At 44.4% G+C, this 17,053-nt stretch overlaps 1 protein-coding gene and 1 long non-coding RNA gene across 5 annotated transcripts in view; one reads left to right on the top strand and one right to left on the bottom strand.

Annotated features, from left to right (window-relative positions):
- The window catches only part of LOC137423584 (ribosomal protein S6 kinase alpha-3), a 350,089-nt gene that overhangs the window by 17,686 nt on the left and 315,350 nt on the right, over positions 1-17,053 (bottom strand). For all 4 annotated transcript variants that reach the window (XM_078774051.1, XM_068110884.2, XM_068110887.2 and 1 more), the window contains 3 exons: positions 9,679-9,743; positions 9,464-9,566; positions 8,403-8,533 (listed from right to left, as the gene is read on the bottom strand). In XM_078774051.1, coding sequence (XP_078630177.1) covers positions 8,403-8,533; positions 9,464-9,566; positions 9,679-9,743 — 299 coding nt within the window. The remainder of the gene's footprint in view (positions 1-8,402; positions 8,534-9,463; positions 9,567-9,678; positions 9,744-17,053) is intronic.
- Positions 1-17,053, top strand: part of LOC137423586 (uncharacterized) — an 83,990-nt gene that overhangs the window by 23,451 nt on the left and 43,486 nt on the right. The window contains exon 2 of the long non-coding RNA XR_013622828.1: positions 4,881-5,112. This is a non-coding gene — a long non-coding RNA (uncharacterized LOC137423586). The remainder of the gene's footprint in view (positions 1-4,880; positions 5,113-17,053) is intronic.

The raw sequence follows: 17,053 nt of genomic DNA, 5'->3' as shown, positions 1-17,053 counted from the left end.
AGTCTTTTCACCCCATAGCCTACTTCCTTGTGTAAATCTCAACTCAAAAAAAAAAAAAAAAAAAAAAAAAAATCCTTCTCTGTTCTCATTCGTTTATTCATTCTTATTCGTTCGTTCGTTCTTCGACCACGTGTTTCTCCCCCATTCCCCAAGATAGTTTTCACTGTTATTAACCTTCAATGTTTACACTTTCCCCTCAAGTTATGTATTCCGTCATATATTATAACACCTTTTTCTTCTTTAAAAGGCTGCTTTGGACTTGCTCACCAAATCTATTCATCCCCCCAAAAAATTCCATCTCCTATAGTGCCTTTTTTCTACATTCCCTAAACTCTCCTGCACTCCATCCTCCATCCAGCGTCCTTAAACGTATTTTTAACTCGAAGGTCACAAGAAACTCATTTTGCAATAAATGTTCGTTTCCCATTAATCGTACACTTTCTAAAATCAAATCTCACCCCTCCCCTCCAAATCTTCCCCATAACCCCTCCCCTCCAAATCTTCCCCATCACCCCTCCCCTCCAAATCTTCCCCATCACCCATCCCTTTCAAATCTTCCCCCTTTCCTCCTAATCCTCCCCATCACCCATCCCTTTCAAATCTCCCCCCTTGCCCCCTCCCTCCTAAACTACCCCTCACCCCTCCCCTCCAAGACTCCCCCTCGTCCCTCCCCTCCTAGACACCTCCCTCACCCCTCCCCTCCAAATCCCATCCCTTTCAAATCCCTCCCCTTGTCCCTTCCCTCCCAAACTCCCCCCTCCCCTTCAAATCTCCCCACCCTCATTTCTTCTCAATTTCCCCCCTCTCACTCCCCCTCCTCAAAGCATCCTCACCGCTTCTTCCCCCTTCCAACTCTCACCTCCATCTCCCCCAACCTTCTGCCTCGCTCTTCCCCCTCCTCAAATAACACCTCATTGTGCCTCACCCAATCACCATCAAACCTTTTGTCCGCCTCATCCTTCCCTTTCTCCGAGCTATTCTGAAATCTCCGACACACCTTCAACAGCTCTCCCTATCTCTTCCACATCTTACCCTACCCCTCCTCCCCCCTGTTCTGTATCCGATGCTCCCCCTTCCTCTTCATTAACGGTATGGACCTCAAACATCCGGGGCCTTCGTTCAAACTTAACTGATCTCTCCATACAGGTTGCTTCTGTCAAACCAGACGTGATCTGCTTAACAGAAACTTTCCTCCTTCATGATGTCTCCGATTCCTTAGTATCTCTCCTGGGCTACTCCCTCCTCCAGTATGATAGACCTGAGGCTCGTCCTGGAGGTGGGGTTGCTATCTTTATCAAAAACTCTCTTCCTCACTCGCCCTGCACTGCACTCTCGCCACCTCACCCCCAGGAATACCTCTGGCTACGGCTTCCCCTTCCCCTCTTGTTCATATGTGTGTTGTACCGTCCACCAAACAGTGATGACTCCATCTACATCTCGCTGTCTGATAATATGGACCAACTTCTATCTACTCATCCCAACTCTCTCTTCCTCATATGTGGTGATTTCAACTGTCATCATGCCAGTTGGCTGGGTGTGGGTACCTCTCTCACCAGCCATGGCTCCTCAGCAAAGGACTTCTGCGACTCACTGGGACTGACACAATCTGTCAATTTCCCGACCCGGATCTCAGTCAACGGAGCATCTTCTCTTCTGGACTTGGTTATGACTAACTTCCCTGAAAATGTCTGCTGCTCTTCTTCTGCTCCAATCGGATCATCTGATCATGTCCTTGTTAAAGTGGACATCTCTCTGACCATCCTCAGGGAGCCTGCTCAGCGTCGACGAGTCTGGCATTTCACTCAGGCCAACTAGCGCGGTCTTCAAGCAGCCATCAATCATCTGGACTGGTCTCCCATCTCTACCACCTCTGACATCAACTCATCCTGGGAATTCTTCCAAAGTAAATTGCTCTCTCTCATGCACAGATTTATCCCATCTCGTCTTCAGTTGTCATACCCTTCCTCCCGTCCATGGTACACGGAATCTTGTGGTGAGGCTGTTGCCCAGAAACAACTTGCCTTCGTCTCCTGGAAAGCAAATCCAACGGAAGGAAATCTCATTTCCTTTCACAAAGCCCAAAACAAGTGTGTGTCCACCCTCAGGAGAGCCAGGAAACAATATCTCTCCGTTCTCAAGACCGAACTCTCTTATCTGTCTCCCTCTTCCAAATCCTGGTGGCGTCTGGTCAAATCCGTTTCTGGTGTTTGTTCCCCCTCCATCCCCTCCCTTACCTCAAACGGCTACACAGCTGACTCCGCACGTGAAAAAGCTGAATGCCTCAACTCTGTGTTTGCCTCTAAATCTTGTGTCCCAAACCCATCCCTCTCTGTACCCACCATACCCAGTCGTACCCAGCTGCTCCTGGACTCCGTGTCCTTTTCTCCTGACAAGGTGGAAAAGTTTCTGTCAACCCTCGACTCTGATTCTGCAACTGGACCCGACGGCATCAGCCCACGGGTCCTAAAATCCTGCTCTGCCGCTCTATCTCACCCTCTCTGTTCTCTTCACCCTCTCTTTTGCTCAAGGTCAACTGCCATCTGCTTGGAAATCAGCCAACATCACCGCTTTGCACAAAAAGGTGGAAAAACAGATCCTAGCAACTACAGACCAATCAGCCTTCTCCCAATTATCAGCAAAGTCATGGAATCCATCATTGCTTCGGATATGAAATCTTTCCTCTTCTCCAATGGCTTGATCTCTGATCATCAATTTGGTTTCAGACCAGGTCACTCTACTCTGGACATGCTGCTTCTGCTGTCTCAACAATGGATGGAGGTCCTCAATGCCAAACAGGAAATTAGAGCTGTCTCCCTCGACATATCACGTGCCTTCGATACGGTCTGGCACCCCGCTCTGCTCACCAAACTCTCCTCCTTTGGTATCCATGGAAATCTCCACGCATGGCTGGCGGACTTCCTCTCTAGTCGTCGTCAACGTGTGGCCCTGAATGGGTTTCTCTCATCTCCTCTTCCTGTTCAGGCTGGAGTTCCCCAAGGCAGTGTTCTGGGCCCTGTGCTTTTTCTGGTCTTCATCAATGATCTCTCTGACTCTCTTGAAAATCCTCTCTATCTCTTTGCTGATGACTCAACTCTCTGCCGCTCCATTCCTCTTCCCTCAGATCGGCAGTCTGCAGCCTCCTCACTCTCTGAAGACTTGGACAAAATCACAGACTGGTCAAACAAGTGGAACATGTCTTTCGATCCTGACAAATCCCACACTCTTACTATGTCTCTCCGAAAAGATCGACTGGACAACCCTCCCATCTACTTTCTCAACAATCCTCTCCAAGAAGTTCTGTCGCTCAAGCTTTTGGGTCTCACTATCTGCCATCATCTTTCTTGGGAAAACCACATTTCCAAGCTGGCCTCCAAAGCCAGTCGCCGACTGGGCATCCTCCGTCGTGCGAAGTCCTTCCTCGGCACACCTGAGCTCCTCACCACATACAAGGCTTTCATCCGCAGCTCAATGGAATACTGTTCTCCCCTATGGGCCGGTGCTCCTGCCTCACACCGAGCTCGGCTTCACGCTGTTGAAACCAAAGCTTTCAGAATTATTGGAATCTCCCACGATGAAGCTATCTCTGAGGGCCTTTGACTCACTCACCGCAGGCAGGTAGGTGGTCTTTCTGTCTTCTACCGACTCCTCTCCGGCCTTGCACCCCAGCTCTCTCTGTGCTCTGTCCCCCAAATATTCCTACAGGTCGCACAAGATCTGTCAGCAACCCTCTGATGGTTAAACTGCCGAAATCTCGGCTCTCTGCTCACCTTCACTCTTTCATTCCTCTTTTCTCCCGCCTCTGGAACAAACTCCCTCACTCCCTTCAATCCCACTCCTCCCTCCAGGTCTTTAAAACAGCTGTTCACCACCATCTCTTATCTTCCCCCATCCAAAACCTTGATCTTTTCTACCCCTGCTAATTCACCCCAGATCCACCTTGTTTGAAATTCCAACTTCTTTCCTGGAAGTCCTGGCAGTGTCCATATGTTTTATACCTCTCCCACTCCCACCCCCTTCCCATGCCCCCGCCCAAAGCCCTCGCCCTCTCTCAGATCTCTCGATGTCTCCATGTCTCTCAGTCCCTGCTCTCAAATGTTGTGTTTGTGTCCTTCCCCCTTTCTCCCCATCTTGTCTACCGCTCCCGATGTTATATGTTTTATGTGTCGGTTTGTCTTTCTGTGTGATTAATGTTCGCTCTTTCACGAGCCTCGATCTTGTATACAAAAAAAATAAAAATAAATCCTGTGCCACATTCAGTCGAACGTCAGGTATTGACAGTACATGCTCTATATTTTCATTCCTAACAGCATCATTCATCATTCCCATTACAAATTAATACTACAGCATTAATTTATCAACATAGAATGTTAAATCATGATTGTATTGACATATCAAACCAGCGAACCGTCTTAATCTGTTCACTTCTGGATTCAGGAGCAAGGTCCGTGTCGATTACATTTCAAATTCATAATTATATTGAGGAATTTCTGAAACCTCCTACCTACCATCCAGCACCGCGAGGACCCCAAAATGTTCCACAGTAGGTTATTATATTTCCTTTTTAGTAAAATGTGCAACTGTCATGGTTACTAAACACGTCTCCGTCATGTGACCAGATCCTCAGCTCTGATTGGTGTACGTTTGTGGGGACATATGGACAGACAAACACTGTTCTAGATGGCATTGCTCTATGCTATGCTGTAAAAATGAACACCTGACACATTGTAATGCAAGCAAGCACTCAATGTTCAATGTTTGTCCACCTAGGTTTGCAGCCATGATTCACTTTCTGAGTTTTCTCAACACAAAATTCAGCTTCGTACAAATACAGTATTTGTATTTCCCCATTTCTCTGATCACACAATCTCTCGGCACCTTAGGTGATGACTTCCCCACTCCGGATTTTCCACGCAGCCCATTCTATAGCTCGATAGGAGATTTCTCGATTCCAGATTTGTTGCGTTACTCACCCGAAAGGCCGATCAGCACCAGAAAGCCCGTTTGACTTCCCAACGCACAAGTAATTCAAGCTTTCCATCCGAGACACGAAGAGGACTGATCTCCCTCCATCTAATCCCCCGTCCCGGCAAGTAATCTCGTCTCTACATTTTGGTGAGTACCCCTGTAACTGTTCATTTAATTGTACCTTTGCGCATTTAAATGTGTTTTTTTATTTTTCCCATTTACTACCCCTGTCCGTTAATCCAAACCCTTCAAGCTCACCTCTTTCCAAATTTCCAAACCATGCTCAAGCATTTCTTAACAGGTTGTTTTGTTTTCTCACCCCCTCTCCCCCAACCTGTTTTATTGTTCCATTGCCATTTCATCCCAAGTTCTTCCCATCTTCTTTCAGCCCCCTTCATGTCTCTGGGCTTGTATCCAGCTTATTCAACCCCCTTCCCCTCGCATTTTTCTCTCCCCTGCTTTCCCCAGACCTTCTTCCCTCTGTCCCTCGACTCTGCTATTGGTGTTTCCTCCATATTAGTTATTTTTGCTATGTTCATGTTTCTGTTCTTTGTTCCAGCTCTTCCAGGAGCCTCGATCTCATATACAAGAAAAAAATTAAAAATAAAATAAAACGAGCACCTAAAGCAAAATATTGCACAAGGAAAATACTAAATGCACTCCCCAGCTTCAAGCATCTACGCTTGGACTTGGGGATCCTTCGTTGTTTTGTGGGACTTCCTCACGTAGCATGCTGCCTTTTTGCAAATAATGCAAACTGCTGGCATAGGTTGTTCTGCTGATTGGAGCAACAACCCTGGGTGGATGTTTTTCTGTTTGACTGGCTCAGCAGACATCAGGCATGGATCCCTCCACTCAGCCTTGATGTGGATACACTTTGTGTCGTTTAAGCATCCGAATTCCCCCCACGTTTAAAAAGCCCTTTTTATTACCCTGGGTAAAATGGGGGATTGTGAGGGGATGGTGGAGGGGAGGGGAAAGAGGGGGGACCTTCTCTCGCCCCATCTTGTCTCCCCCTCCCTTTATTACCCTGCGATCGCGAAGCGAAAACGGGGTTAAGCATTCAGTTACGTACGTACGTGTGCTGTACGGGTGCCGTGTCTGCATTTTAAAAATCAATTTTCTCGGCAACCGTTGGTCCGATTGATGTGAAATTTTCACCTTAGGAGGGCCTCCCCTTTAGAATATTTTAATGATTATTATGATGTCATAGGGCACGTGATACAGGCGCCATCTTGGAAAAACTTCGCACCTCTATCTCTGAAACTACTCCATGGAAAAAATTGAGACCCGGCTCATTGTCGACTACTCCATGGAAAAAATTCAGACCCGGCTCATTGTCAACTACTCCCCATGGGGAATAAGATATGTTAATGATGATGTCATCAGTGCCTTCGTTATGACGTCATAATTCGACAAGTACAACACTTGATCTGATCAGTATGAAAAAAAAAAATGCCTCTGCAACTGTTAGTCCGATTGGCACGAAATTTTCAGAATATGAGCGGCTCCTCCTGTGGAGTTTAAAATTTTTTAATTATGACGTCATACGTCACGTGGTACAGGCGCCATCTTGGAAAAATCGGAAAAAAGTTGCACCTCTATATCTCTGAAACCTCTCCATGGGAAAAAACGGAAACATGGCTCATTGTCAAGTACTCCGTTTGGGGAATAAGATATGTTAATGATGATGTCATGGGTGCCTTCGTTATGACGTCATAATTCGACAAGTACAAAGCTTGATTCGATCAGTATGAATTTTTTTTCCTCTGCAATTCTTGGTCCGATTGACACGAAATTTTCACCATAGGAGGGCCTCCTCCTGTAGAATATTTTAATGATTATTATGATATCATAGGTCACGTGGTACAGGCGCCATCTTGGAAAAACTTCACACCTCTATATCTCTGAAACCACTCCATGGAAAAAATTGAGACCTGGCTCTGTCACCGACTCCCCATGGGGAATAAGATATGTTAACGATGATGTCATGGGTGCCTTCGTTATGACGTCATAATTCGACAAATACAACACTTATCCATCCGAACATTATTTTTTTTTTTTCAGCAACTGTTGGTCTGATGGACACGAAATTTTCACCAGAGGAGCACCTCTTAGAATATTTTAATGATAATCATGACGTCATAGGTCATGTGTTACAGGCGCCATCTTGGAAAAAACGGAAAAACGTTGCACCTCCACATCTCCAAAATCGCTCTATGGAAAAAATTGAAGCGTGGCTCATTGTAAATAACTCCATATGGGGAATAGGTGTTGTTAATGATGACGTCGTTGGTGCCATAAGTATGACGTCATTAATCGACAGGGACAATGCTTAGTCTGATCAGTTTGAAATTTATTGAGCATGATCTATGCAACAATTATTTAGAGAATATAAATTTATGATGTCATCGCTGACGTGGTCTGGCAGCCATATTGGATCAAAAAAAAGAAACGTTCAAAAACAGAAGAGTTGGCTCACACCAAGTTGACTGCGCAGGGTAAGTATTCTATGAATATCTTCTAGTTGATGGAGCATTGGAGCAGGTAGGGTGAAAACCGGATCCATGAGAGATGTTGGGGAAATCTATACCCATTAAATGTTTGTGCTGCTTTGCCATTTGATGACTGGGTCCATCCAGATTAATCCATTTTCTAACACGTTCTGCATACCTAGTCCATCTATGGGCCGTGAAAGAATGTACACTGTTGTTCTTGATGGAATTTTAGTGCATTACCGCATTAAATTGGATATTTCTCCCGATATTCTGTCACCTCCAGCTGAAATCACAGCTCCATGAGCGCTACCATTTTGACCAGTCACATGATGAAATCAAGCGATGTTATTCATTCGTCATACTCCATCGTTTGAATCATGACACGAGCGGCACATGCGATGGCCAAAGCACAACCTAGAAATAGTGCAAAGTAATTTGATGGCACACTTTTAAATTGGCATGTTTCAGATGTCACACGTTTGGATTATGCATGAGTTACCAACTCGTCAAGTAATAGTGGAGTTATTTTATTGTCCTGCGAATGGTGGAATGGGATGAAACAACTGACGCTTCAGCTGACACGAGCAAAAATCCTATATTACACGAGCAAAAATCACTTCCGTTTTGCTATGAAGCTCAGCGTTTTCTTTGGTTTGAACCCTCCCCTGCCCCGCTCCCTCTCACACTGAACTCCTTCCACCAGAACGGGCAGAAACCATACTTGGGGTACCCTAAGGCAACCTGCCATTCATTGCATTTTGAAAATGAAAGGTAAATAAAAGGAAGAGATTGGGAGAGAGAGAAAACACGCATACACGTACACATACCCAACTGGTTATAGGGTGGCATCAGAGCCACCCTATAACTTGTGGGTGCGATCAGAGCAATGGGGACGACGAGCATGGAAAATCCAGCTTAAATTAAATAGCACTGCCTCACCTGCACAATGGGGTGCAAAGTTGGCAAAAGGCTGGTCTGCATCTCCTCCTCGGCTGTCAGCGTCGTCGCCACAAAGCTGAAGCCACGGAAAAGCTGGTGCGCATTGGCACTGGGAGGTATTCCAGGAGAGTCTGAAAATCCATAAAATCGCACCTTGGTGACAGTCATTATATGTAAATCGAAAGGTAGAACATAAAGTGTTAAAATGAAGTGCTTTAAGCATGCCATGACATGACGATGCTTACTCAGTGAAAATGTATAATGTGCTTATTGCTTCCGCAACGTTTGCCCAAAGTTATACAATCACATCAAAAAATATCAAGCATCGAAAGACTTGTGATCACATACAGATTATTACTCAAATGAACGGGGTGGCGGTGGGATAGTTCACCTCCACCCAATTCATTTTTCCCTAATACCTCCCAGTTGATTAAAACTGATCACATGTGTATTATGTGTAATCTTTGTGTGTACAATCTTCTTGCATATGCAGCACAATGCTGCAGGGTACCATCAGTGGCTGAGGGTACGGCTGTGCCGGTGATGCAATGCCCTCTGCTGGTTAGGGCAGGAATTTGCAATTTGTTCAGAGTGCTAGCAATAACTGGCCTACTCTTCACGAAGGACACAATGGGATCTTTAACATCCACAAACGAATGCTGGCCAATGGGAGGCCCATTTAACGTCTATCCTAAGGATGAGCACAAGCATTGAATCGCCCGACCACTGAAACACCAGGATGACAGTTCAAAGCTGGGTCGGGATTCGAATCCAGGCTAGACAGCTGAGGCAAGTGTGCATACCTCTAGGCCATCCTGTCAGCACCTTGTGTGTACAATAATTAGACAGCATTCAACTATTATTACGAATCGTTACACTCATCCAATTTGTGAATTCTGACATCACTTGGTCAATGTGATAGTCAGAGGTCAGGAAATCCATCCAGTTAAGAAACCAGATTTTAATGTTTATGTTGCCGAGATAATGCAGGGTAGATTGGATTTATATACGAGTAATGCAAAAGATAAACAAGCGGCTTTAAGTGAAGAGCAGGTGAGGACCTTTGGGTGTCTTCGCAGTGAACTCAGGATCAAAGTAGAAAGTGTCCTCGGGACGTCCCACAGCAGGCTTGAATGGAGGATGGATCTCTTTCCGATACAGTTTCTGGAATAAACAGCATATGAGACAACGATCTGGTCTTGGCACTTGCATAACTCTGATACACACAAATATGTGTGTGAATACTTGCACAGTGACAAAAAATAGCTGCACATACGTTCCAATCGATGGTTGAGAAAAATGGATGTCTTTTGATCTCTTCTACACCATCTGGTCCAGCACCTGCAGCAAATACAACACATTCCAGCTTGACTCTTGCTTCCATATGTTGTAAACATATCCATAAAACTAACCAATATTGTAAACCCCTGCTTTTGTGATCTTTAATATCTGATTCTGTCAAACAAGAGTGATCACATCCTGTTTGAGACATCATCGGTAATCGTTCTACAAGAGCTGCATACTTGCAGCGTTGTAAACCACCTTTTTTGTCTTTTCAACACATCAATTCAGATAATCGTGTGCAACACATCAATTCAACTCATCACGTGCAACACATCAATTCAGATACCGAGGCTCATGGAAGAGAAGAGGGCAAATGGCCAACCTGTAGAAAGTAGGGTGAATGGTAAACAGGAGGACAATAATGTTTGGATGCATTACAGCATGAGGAGAGGAGCTGCAGGTGAAAGGGGATAAGGGTCTTAGTGGGTGTAATAAACCTCAGAGGTTGAAATTGAAGAGACCATCAAGTGGAGGTGGACAGCAGACTTTAAATCCTGGAAGGAAGAACCAGAGACAACAGACTTAGCAAGATGGTTCCAAATGGAAGAGAAGAGGGATGACTATGGAAGAATCCCTTCAAGGAAACAAACTACGGTTATCTGTAGTTGAGTTTTTTTAGTTTTTGCCAAAGGCAACCAACATTTCAGCAATGGCATGGCCTTCATCAGGGACTAACATAGGCGATGTGTGATTCAGAGCGTAAATGTCAACCTGGAAGGGCAGAGCGACACAAACCTAACCTAGGCAAGCAAGATCCAAGCACATATGGCCAATGTTAATCACTAATGAAGGACAGCCACTCAAGGATGAAATGTTGGATTCTGAGCCGCTTTTTGGCAAAAACCTCAAGTTAGTTGTGCTTTTGTCTTTAGCCGTTCTTACAATTTTAGTTATTATGGACTATTCAGACGAAAAAAAAAACCTTTTCTTTGATGATAACATTTTCTGTTTGAGTCTCAACTATTTTTTGAAAGTGCAAGCTTGTGCATATTGTCTGGTAAAATCCAGCAAGAGTGACAAAATCAATCCCTTCAGACCAAATCAGAATAACCCATGCCCAGAAACCAAACGCCATGTTTAAAACGAAAACACTGTCATCAGTTCAGCTGACGGTTGCAACGAGTTTACAAACACCACTTTGAATAACTGAAAAACAAAATGGTGGTCAGGATAACATTGCCAAAGTTATTAAAGGTGGGGTGGTGTGAATTAGGTTTCACCAGTGATTGTTTATTTTTTGAGCAGGCTTGTAATGTGACAGCACATTGCTTTACTAGTAGGCCTCAAGCTGAGGCCTGAAATAGTGCCAAAAAAATGAGTTTCGTTCCGAACTCGTGGGACTACGATTTCTATGCATTTTTTTATTGTATATAACATGCCTGACCTTGTGTTAAAAGTTTAACTCTGAAATCCTGCCAGTTTCCATGAACGACCACGTCAAACTAGGTCATGTAGAGTCAAAAAGGAGGGTTTTTAGCTCCGGTGCCCACTTTGCGGCGTGGTATCTCCATCAGTACATATAATTCAGCCTAGGAATTTATGCTAGGCATAGACCCTCCCATGGTTCTGTGGCCCTGTCAGTTTTGAAGGCTCTTACTTACACACGTATCATACAGCGGAAATGTAAAAAATGTACTTTTGTCGTTCGTACCTACTGTAAAATTCAATGAATTTCTCCGAAATTAACCCAAAATATTTTCGAAACCATCAGAGATATCCTCTCGAAAATGGGTAAGCTTGGCATATGGAAGGGATACTGCTTATTGACGACGTTTCGTGGTTGTCTGGAAAACAACGGATGAAGAGGGCGACACTAAAAATGCCTCCAGGTGTATATGGGGACCGCGTGGTGACCAGGGATAGCATAGTGAATGTAGAGTAGGGAAGCTTGGCATTATGGTCGGCGGTATGAATCCGATGAATACATGATAATCCATTGATACAGTAAGTATCAATCCATAGATAATAAGGCACACACCTGAAGTAAATCGCATGATAGTTTATTCACCGTCGTGTCAATACGCAAAGATACAGGCTTCGATGTATGCGAAAATTCTGAATGTCCACGGGCTCAAGTAGAACAAATCTTCTTAAAATTTCAAGGCAATCGGATGAAAATTGAGGATTTTAGAAATTCGACAAAGTTGGTGAACTTTGGCCTATGTTGACTTATTGACCTGTTGATCCCAAAAACAATAAGCTTCTTGCTTATGATCAACTCTACCATTTGGTGAAATTTCGTGAAGATCGGTTGAAAATTGTGACCTGTAGGCGCCTGACTGACAGACTGACAGACAGACAGACAAACAGACAGGCAAACAGACAGACAGACAGACAGAATAACGCACAAGATCAAGCAATATACTTGAAAAATCACAGGTAGAATTAATCAGCAATTATTTAGCTCAGGTAGAACAGCAAGGTGATCGTGAGTATTTTATTATTAAAATTAGTATACAGTGCACGTTTTTATGCCTCCGCAGGACGGTTGTCTGTCCGGTTGTCGGTCCGCACCAGACTTTCGTTTCCAGAATAACCACTTATGGGATTGGCTTATTGGTATGAACTGTAATAATTGGTATGATAACAAAATTGGTATGAACTGTAATGCAAAGATGAACTGGTTCGATTTTGGGTTGAAAAGGTCAAAGGGACCCATGATCATGTGACCTTTAATTTAAAATCTTGGTTACCACAACTTGTGGACGAGAGAAGGGATTTCAATCAAACTTGACAGTAACTTTCGCGGATGCTTCTTCATGGTGGTCGAACCCTTCCCCCTCCTCCCCCCAATGCAATTCGGGGGCAAAATCTTCCCCATTCTGTCCTGCTGCCCGGATTCGTCAGGTCAGCGCTTTATTAGGGTCAGAGTGCCGATTGGTCCCCATGGACCGTCCCTCTCCCTCTTGTCCCTGTTTCTCTCTTTCTCCAACTCTGACGTGGCCCTGACTTCGTGAAGGTGGGTCACACCATCCTAGATGTGGGGGATCTCTGGGTCGTTTCTGGGAGATCGATCCGCTGTCTTTGTGTCACGGGCTTGTTCGAGAGAACTGTCCGAAGTAATACAACAACAACCAAATTTGACACCACAATGGCCTGCTGTGCAAAGATGGATAGATTAAATTTTTGGGTGTAACAGGACATGTGCCCTTTGAAAATATTTTTGCAGATCATAACTAGAGTTTGAAACATCTGAGGTTTTACCTCTGTCATGTGACCTTTAATCGAGATCAAACGTAAACAGTGGGTTGACATCGAACGCATATCCAATATCACCCACCGATGCAGACATTGTACAACAGAGCTCGTTTCGTCCCACCCTGCACGATAACTTGGGGTATAATTAGCAGTGTAGGTAGATCCTAGACTCGTGGAGGTAGATCCTAGACTCGTGGAGGTAGATCCTAGACTCGTGGAGGTAGATCCTAGACTCGTGGAGGTAGATCCTAGACTCGTAGAGGTAGATCCTAGACTCGTGGAGGTAGATCCTAGACTCGTGGAGGTGTATCCTAGACTCGTGGAGGTAGATCCTAGACTCGTGGAGGTAGATCCTAGACTTGTGGAGGTAGATCCTAGACCCGTGGAGGTAGATCCGAGACTCGTGGAGGTAGATCCTAGACTCGTGCAAGTAGATCCTAGACCCGTGGAGGTAGATCCTAGACTCGTGGAGGTAGATCCTAGACTCGTGGAGGTAGATCGTAGACTCGTGGAGGTAGATCGTAGACTCGTGGAGGTAGATCGTAGACTCGTGGAGGTAGATCGTAGACTCGTGGAGGTGTATCGTAGACTCGTGGAGGTAGATCCTAGACTCGTGGAGGTGTTTCATAGACTCGTAGAGGTGTTGGTGAACTCGACATTGACCAGATGCTGGTGTCTGTTGGCAGGATTGTGACACTCACCGTCCAATTGCAGCCACGTCTGCAGGCATTCACGATATTTACTCCATCTAAGAGGCGTAAACGGCGAAGTTATGTCATTCTGGAACTCACTACCGCAAACCATCAGAGACTCCTCCTCACTCACCATATTCAAATCATCACTCAAGACCCACCTGTTCAACACCGCATTCAACCCCTGATCGGCTCTTCTCCTTCTCCTTCCTTTCTGTTTGGTTTTTAAATTATGTATTTTGTCTCCTTTGTCTTTGTTTTATGTACCGTGTTAAAGCGTCTTTGGGTTTCTTGAAAAGCGCGATACAAAATAAATGTATTATTATTATTATTCACGACGTGTTCAAAGTGCATGAAGCACTTTAAACGCGATTTTCCCGAGGCCATGACTAAACATTCAGCGCGACATGGGCGCCACCATTTTGTATGTCATGTGACCCAAGCAAGTGATCTGATAGGCCTAGATTCAAAATTAGTGCCTTCGATGCAAGACAAAGTAGTGCGACATAAACGCGTGGAAAACTTTCAAACTGGCAGGATCTGAGAGTTAAACTTTTGTATGTGCTACAACTTGGCACGTACTCAGATTACCAGTGATTATTTTTTAGTCTCTCTGACCTCGGAACGGGATTGAATGATACACGGTGTCAGCTTGAGGCCTATAGTTTGTTTTGACAATGCAAAAGGTCTTCACTTTTGTTATGTATATATTTTTTAAGTGTGAAATTTCACAGCCTAGATGCCAAAAAAAGATATTTAAAAAATGATTTTTGAATCATAAGTTGATCACAACATCAGTGGAGGGATCATTTCATTAAAAAAAAAAAACTAGTGCTTACAAATCCAATGTTGTTCGTTATTGAACATTCCAATTGTATTTACAATCCAATAAAGTCACTTTATTTACCATGAGTCAATATATGCTCTTTTCTATAAACGAACACACAATGTCTGTCTGTCTGTCTGTCTCTGTCTCTGTCTCTGTCTCTCTCTCTCTCTCTCTCTCTCTCTCTCTCTCTCTCTCTCTCTCTCTCTCTCTCTCTCTCTCTCTCTCTCTCTCTCTCTCTCTCTCTCTCTCACAACTTTTGCCCATTAATTAACACAACCGTAGCAACACGAGTACAGGTGATTGAACTGCGTATGTAATAACTCGTCGTTCACTCAGCACTGCCACGTCGTAAAAAGACATGTGTGAACACTGCAGGGCCGCAGCGCAGGTCTCTCAAAATCCCACCCGTCACCTCACTGAATATGAAGAAGGATGTATCAGTTATGATACATCCTGATGTATCAGGTATGTATGTATGTATGTATATATATATATATATATACATACATACATACATATGTTTTATTAAGTTTATGGCATTTTCAGTCGCGAGGCTCTATACACTCCACACGGCCAGGCATAACAGAGATGAACGAAGAAGCCTTCAGGTAGCCCAAAATACTCCATGGATTTCCTGGTTTCTTCAAAATCTCAGAACCTCCCTCCTTGCAGAGTCGGGGATGCTTCTGGTTCAAATGACAGAAAATATTTGGCAGACCCGACACGCCAATCCCCACCTATTTAATACTTTGAAATAGATGCAATCTGGGTCCAACACTTAGAGGGAATAAAAAAACCAAAACAGATGGTTCAAATATTCAGGTTTCCTCTAAGTATTGCAGGTCCCAGTATAGCAGGTGTGTAGTTCAGCCGGAGCGCACCAGAGCTCAGCTCCAGTACGTCAATCTATTGGAGATAGAGCTTAGCTCCATAACAGTATAAAAAAAATAAAAAATAAAAAATAAACACCCACGTCCAGATCGGTTGAGGTATTGCACTGTGTGCTTTCATAGCCAACAAATAGAACAGGGCTCAAAACTTTGCGTATATCGATACGTTGGACACTTTGTCTAGGAACCACCTTTAGAGGCCATTTTTCCCCGCAGAGCAGGGGTTGGACTTTTTCGGGCACTGTGGTCACCCTTTTTGAAGCAATGTTTTATAGCCGGATGCCCTTCCTGCCACCAACCCTGTTAGTCACCTCTTGCGACACACAGGGAATAACCAGTGAACTGGTACTCAATTTGCCGACCTCGGAAGGATGACAGGCTGGGTCAACCCCCCTGGTGTTAATTCAGCGATCCACCGGGATTTGAACCCAGGATCCTAGGATCCCAAGCCGACACCCTAACCGCTAAGCCAACACCAGGCAACACTTTGTCTAGGGAGCGATATTATAACAATACACGTTATAGGCAACACATACCCAGACAAATTGCTGAATCCAACAAGGTCCAGAAGTGAAACAAATTTCCAACTATTTTATATCCAGATTTCACGATTTATCATTTGTCTACAAAATGTATTTACACCCAGGAAGAGGGGACAGCATGGAAATGTTTGGATGTTTCCAACTAGTTGAAGTCTGGAACACTGGATGGATCAGTTCTTGTGAAGAATAGTGATCACGTGATACGAAAAAAGGGAGGCCGAAAATACAACAAGGACATGGACTCATGTTGGCAGAGCAGATAAGCAATAAAAATATAATGTACATCAACATCATCTTTATCTGCTCTGACATCTCCTTCAGTACTCTCGGATGTTTACCCGGCCACCAAACGTTATCTTCTTTGGTCAATTCCAAGAAGAAAAAGCAACGAAACAAATGCTAGCAGATCAGCCAGCCAGCTTAACGTCCATCCATGGCCCAAGACTATACAGCTTAAAGGTGAAAGTGCGTATCTCCAGACAATCCTACAAGCCCAATTACCACATCGTACTAAATAAAAAAAATAAAAAAAGCTTATCTATTCTGTAAAACATAGTTTTGTCAAAAAACGGTGAATTTTTATGAAAAAGGGGATTCTGGTGTGTGTGTGTGTGTGTGTGTGTGTGTGTGTGTGTGTGTGTGTGTGTGTGTGTGTGTGTGTGTGTGTGCGCGTGTGTAAATATACACAACATGACCAAAAGTATGCAGACACCCCTTCTAATTAGTGAATACGGCTGTTTCAACCACACCTATTGCTGACAGGTATATATAATCAAGCACACAGCCATGCAATCTCCATAGACAAACATTGGCAGTCGAATGGGCCGAACTGAAGATCTGTGACTTTCAACGTGGCACAGTCATAGGATGCCACCTTCCCAACAAGTCAGTTCGTCAAATTTCTGCCCTGCGAGAGCTGCCCCGGTCAACTGTAAGTGCTGTTATTGTGAAGGGGAAATGTCTAAGAGCAACAACAGCTCAGTCGCGAAGTGGTAGGCCACACAAGCTCACAGAACGAGACCACCAAGTGCTGAAGTGCGCAAACATAGTCTGTCCTCGGAAGCATCAGCACTCACTGAGTACATCAGCAACACTCACTACCGAGTCCAAACTTCCAAACTTCCTCTGGAAGCAGCATCAGCAAACAACTGTCCGT

This window comes from Myxine glutinosa, chromosome 3, assembly GCF_964187855.1.
Source record: "Myxine glutinosa chromosome 3, kmMyxGlut1.1, whole genome shotgun sequence".
Taxonomy (NCBI): domain Eukaryota; kingdom Metazoa; phylum Chordata; class Myxini; order Myxiniformes; family Myxinidae; genus Myxine; species Myxine glutinosa.
The sequence above is the reverse complement of the archived record's forward strand: the minus strand, read 5'-3'. Positions and strand labels throughout refer to the sequence as shown.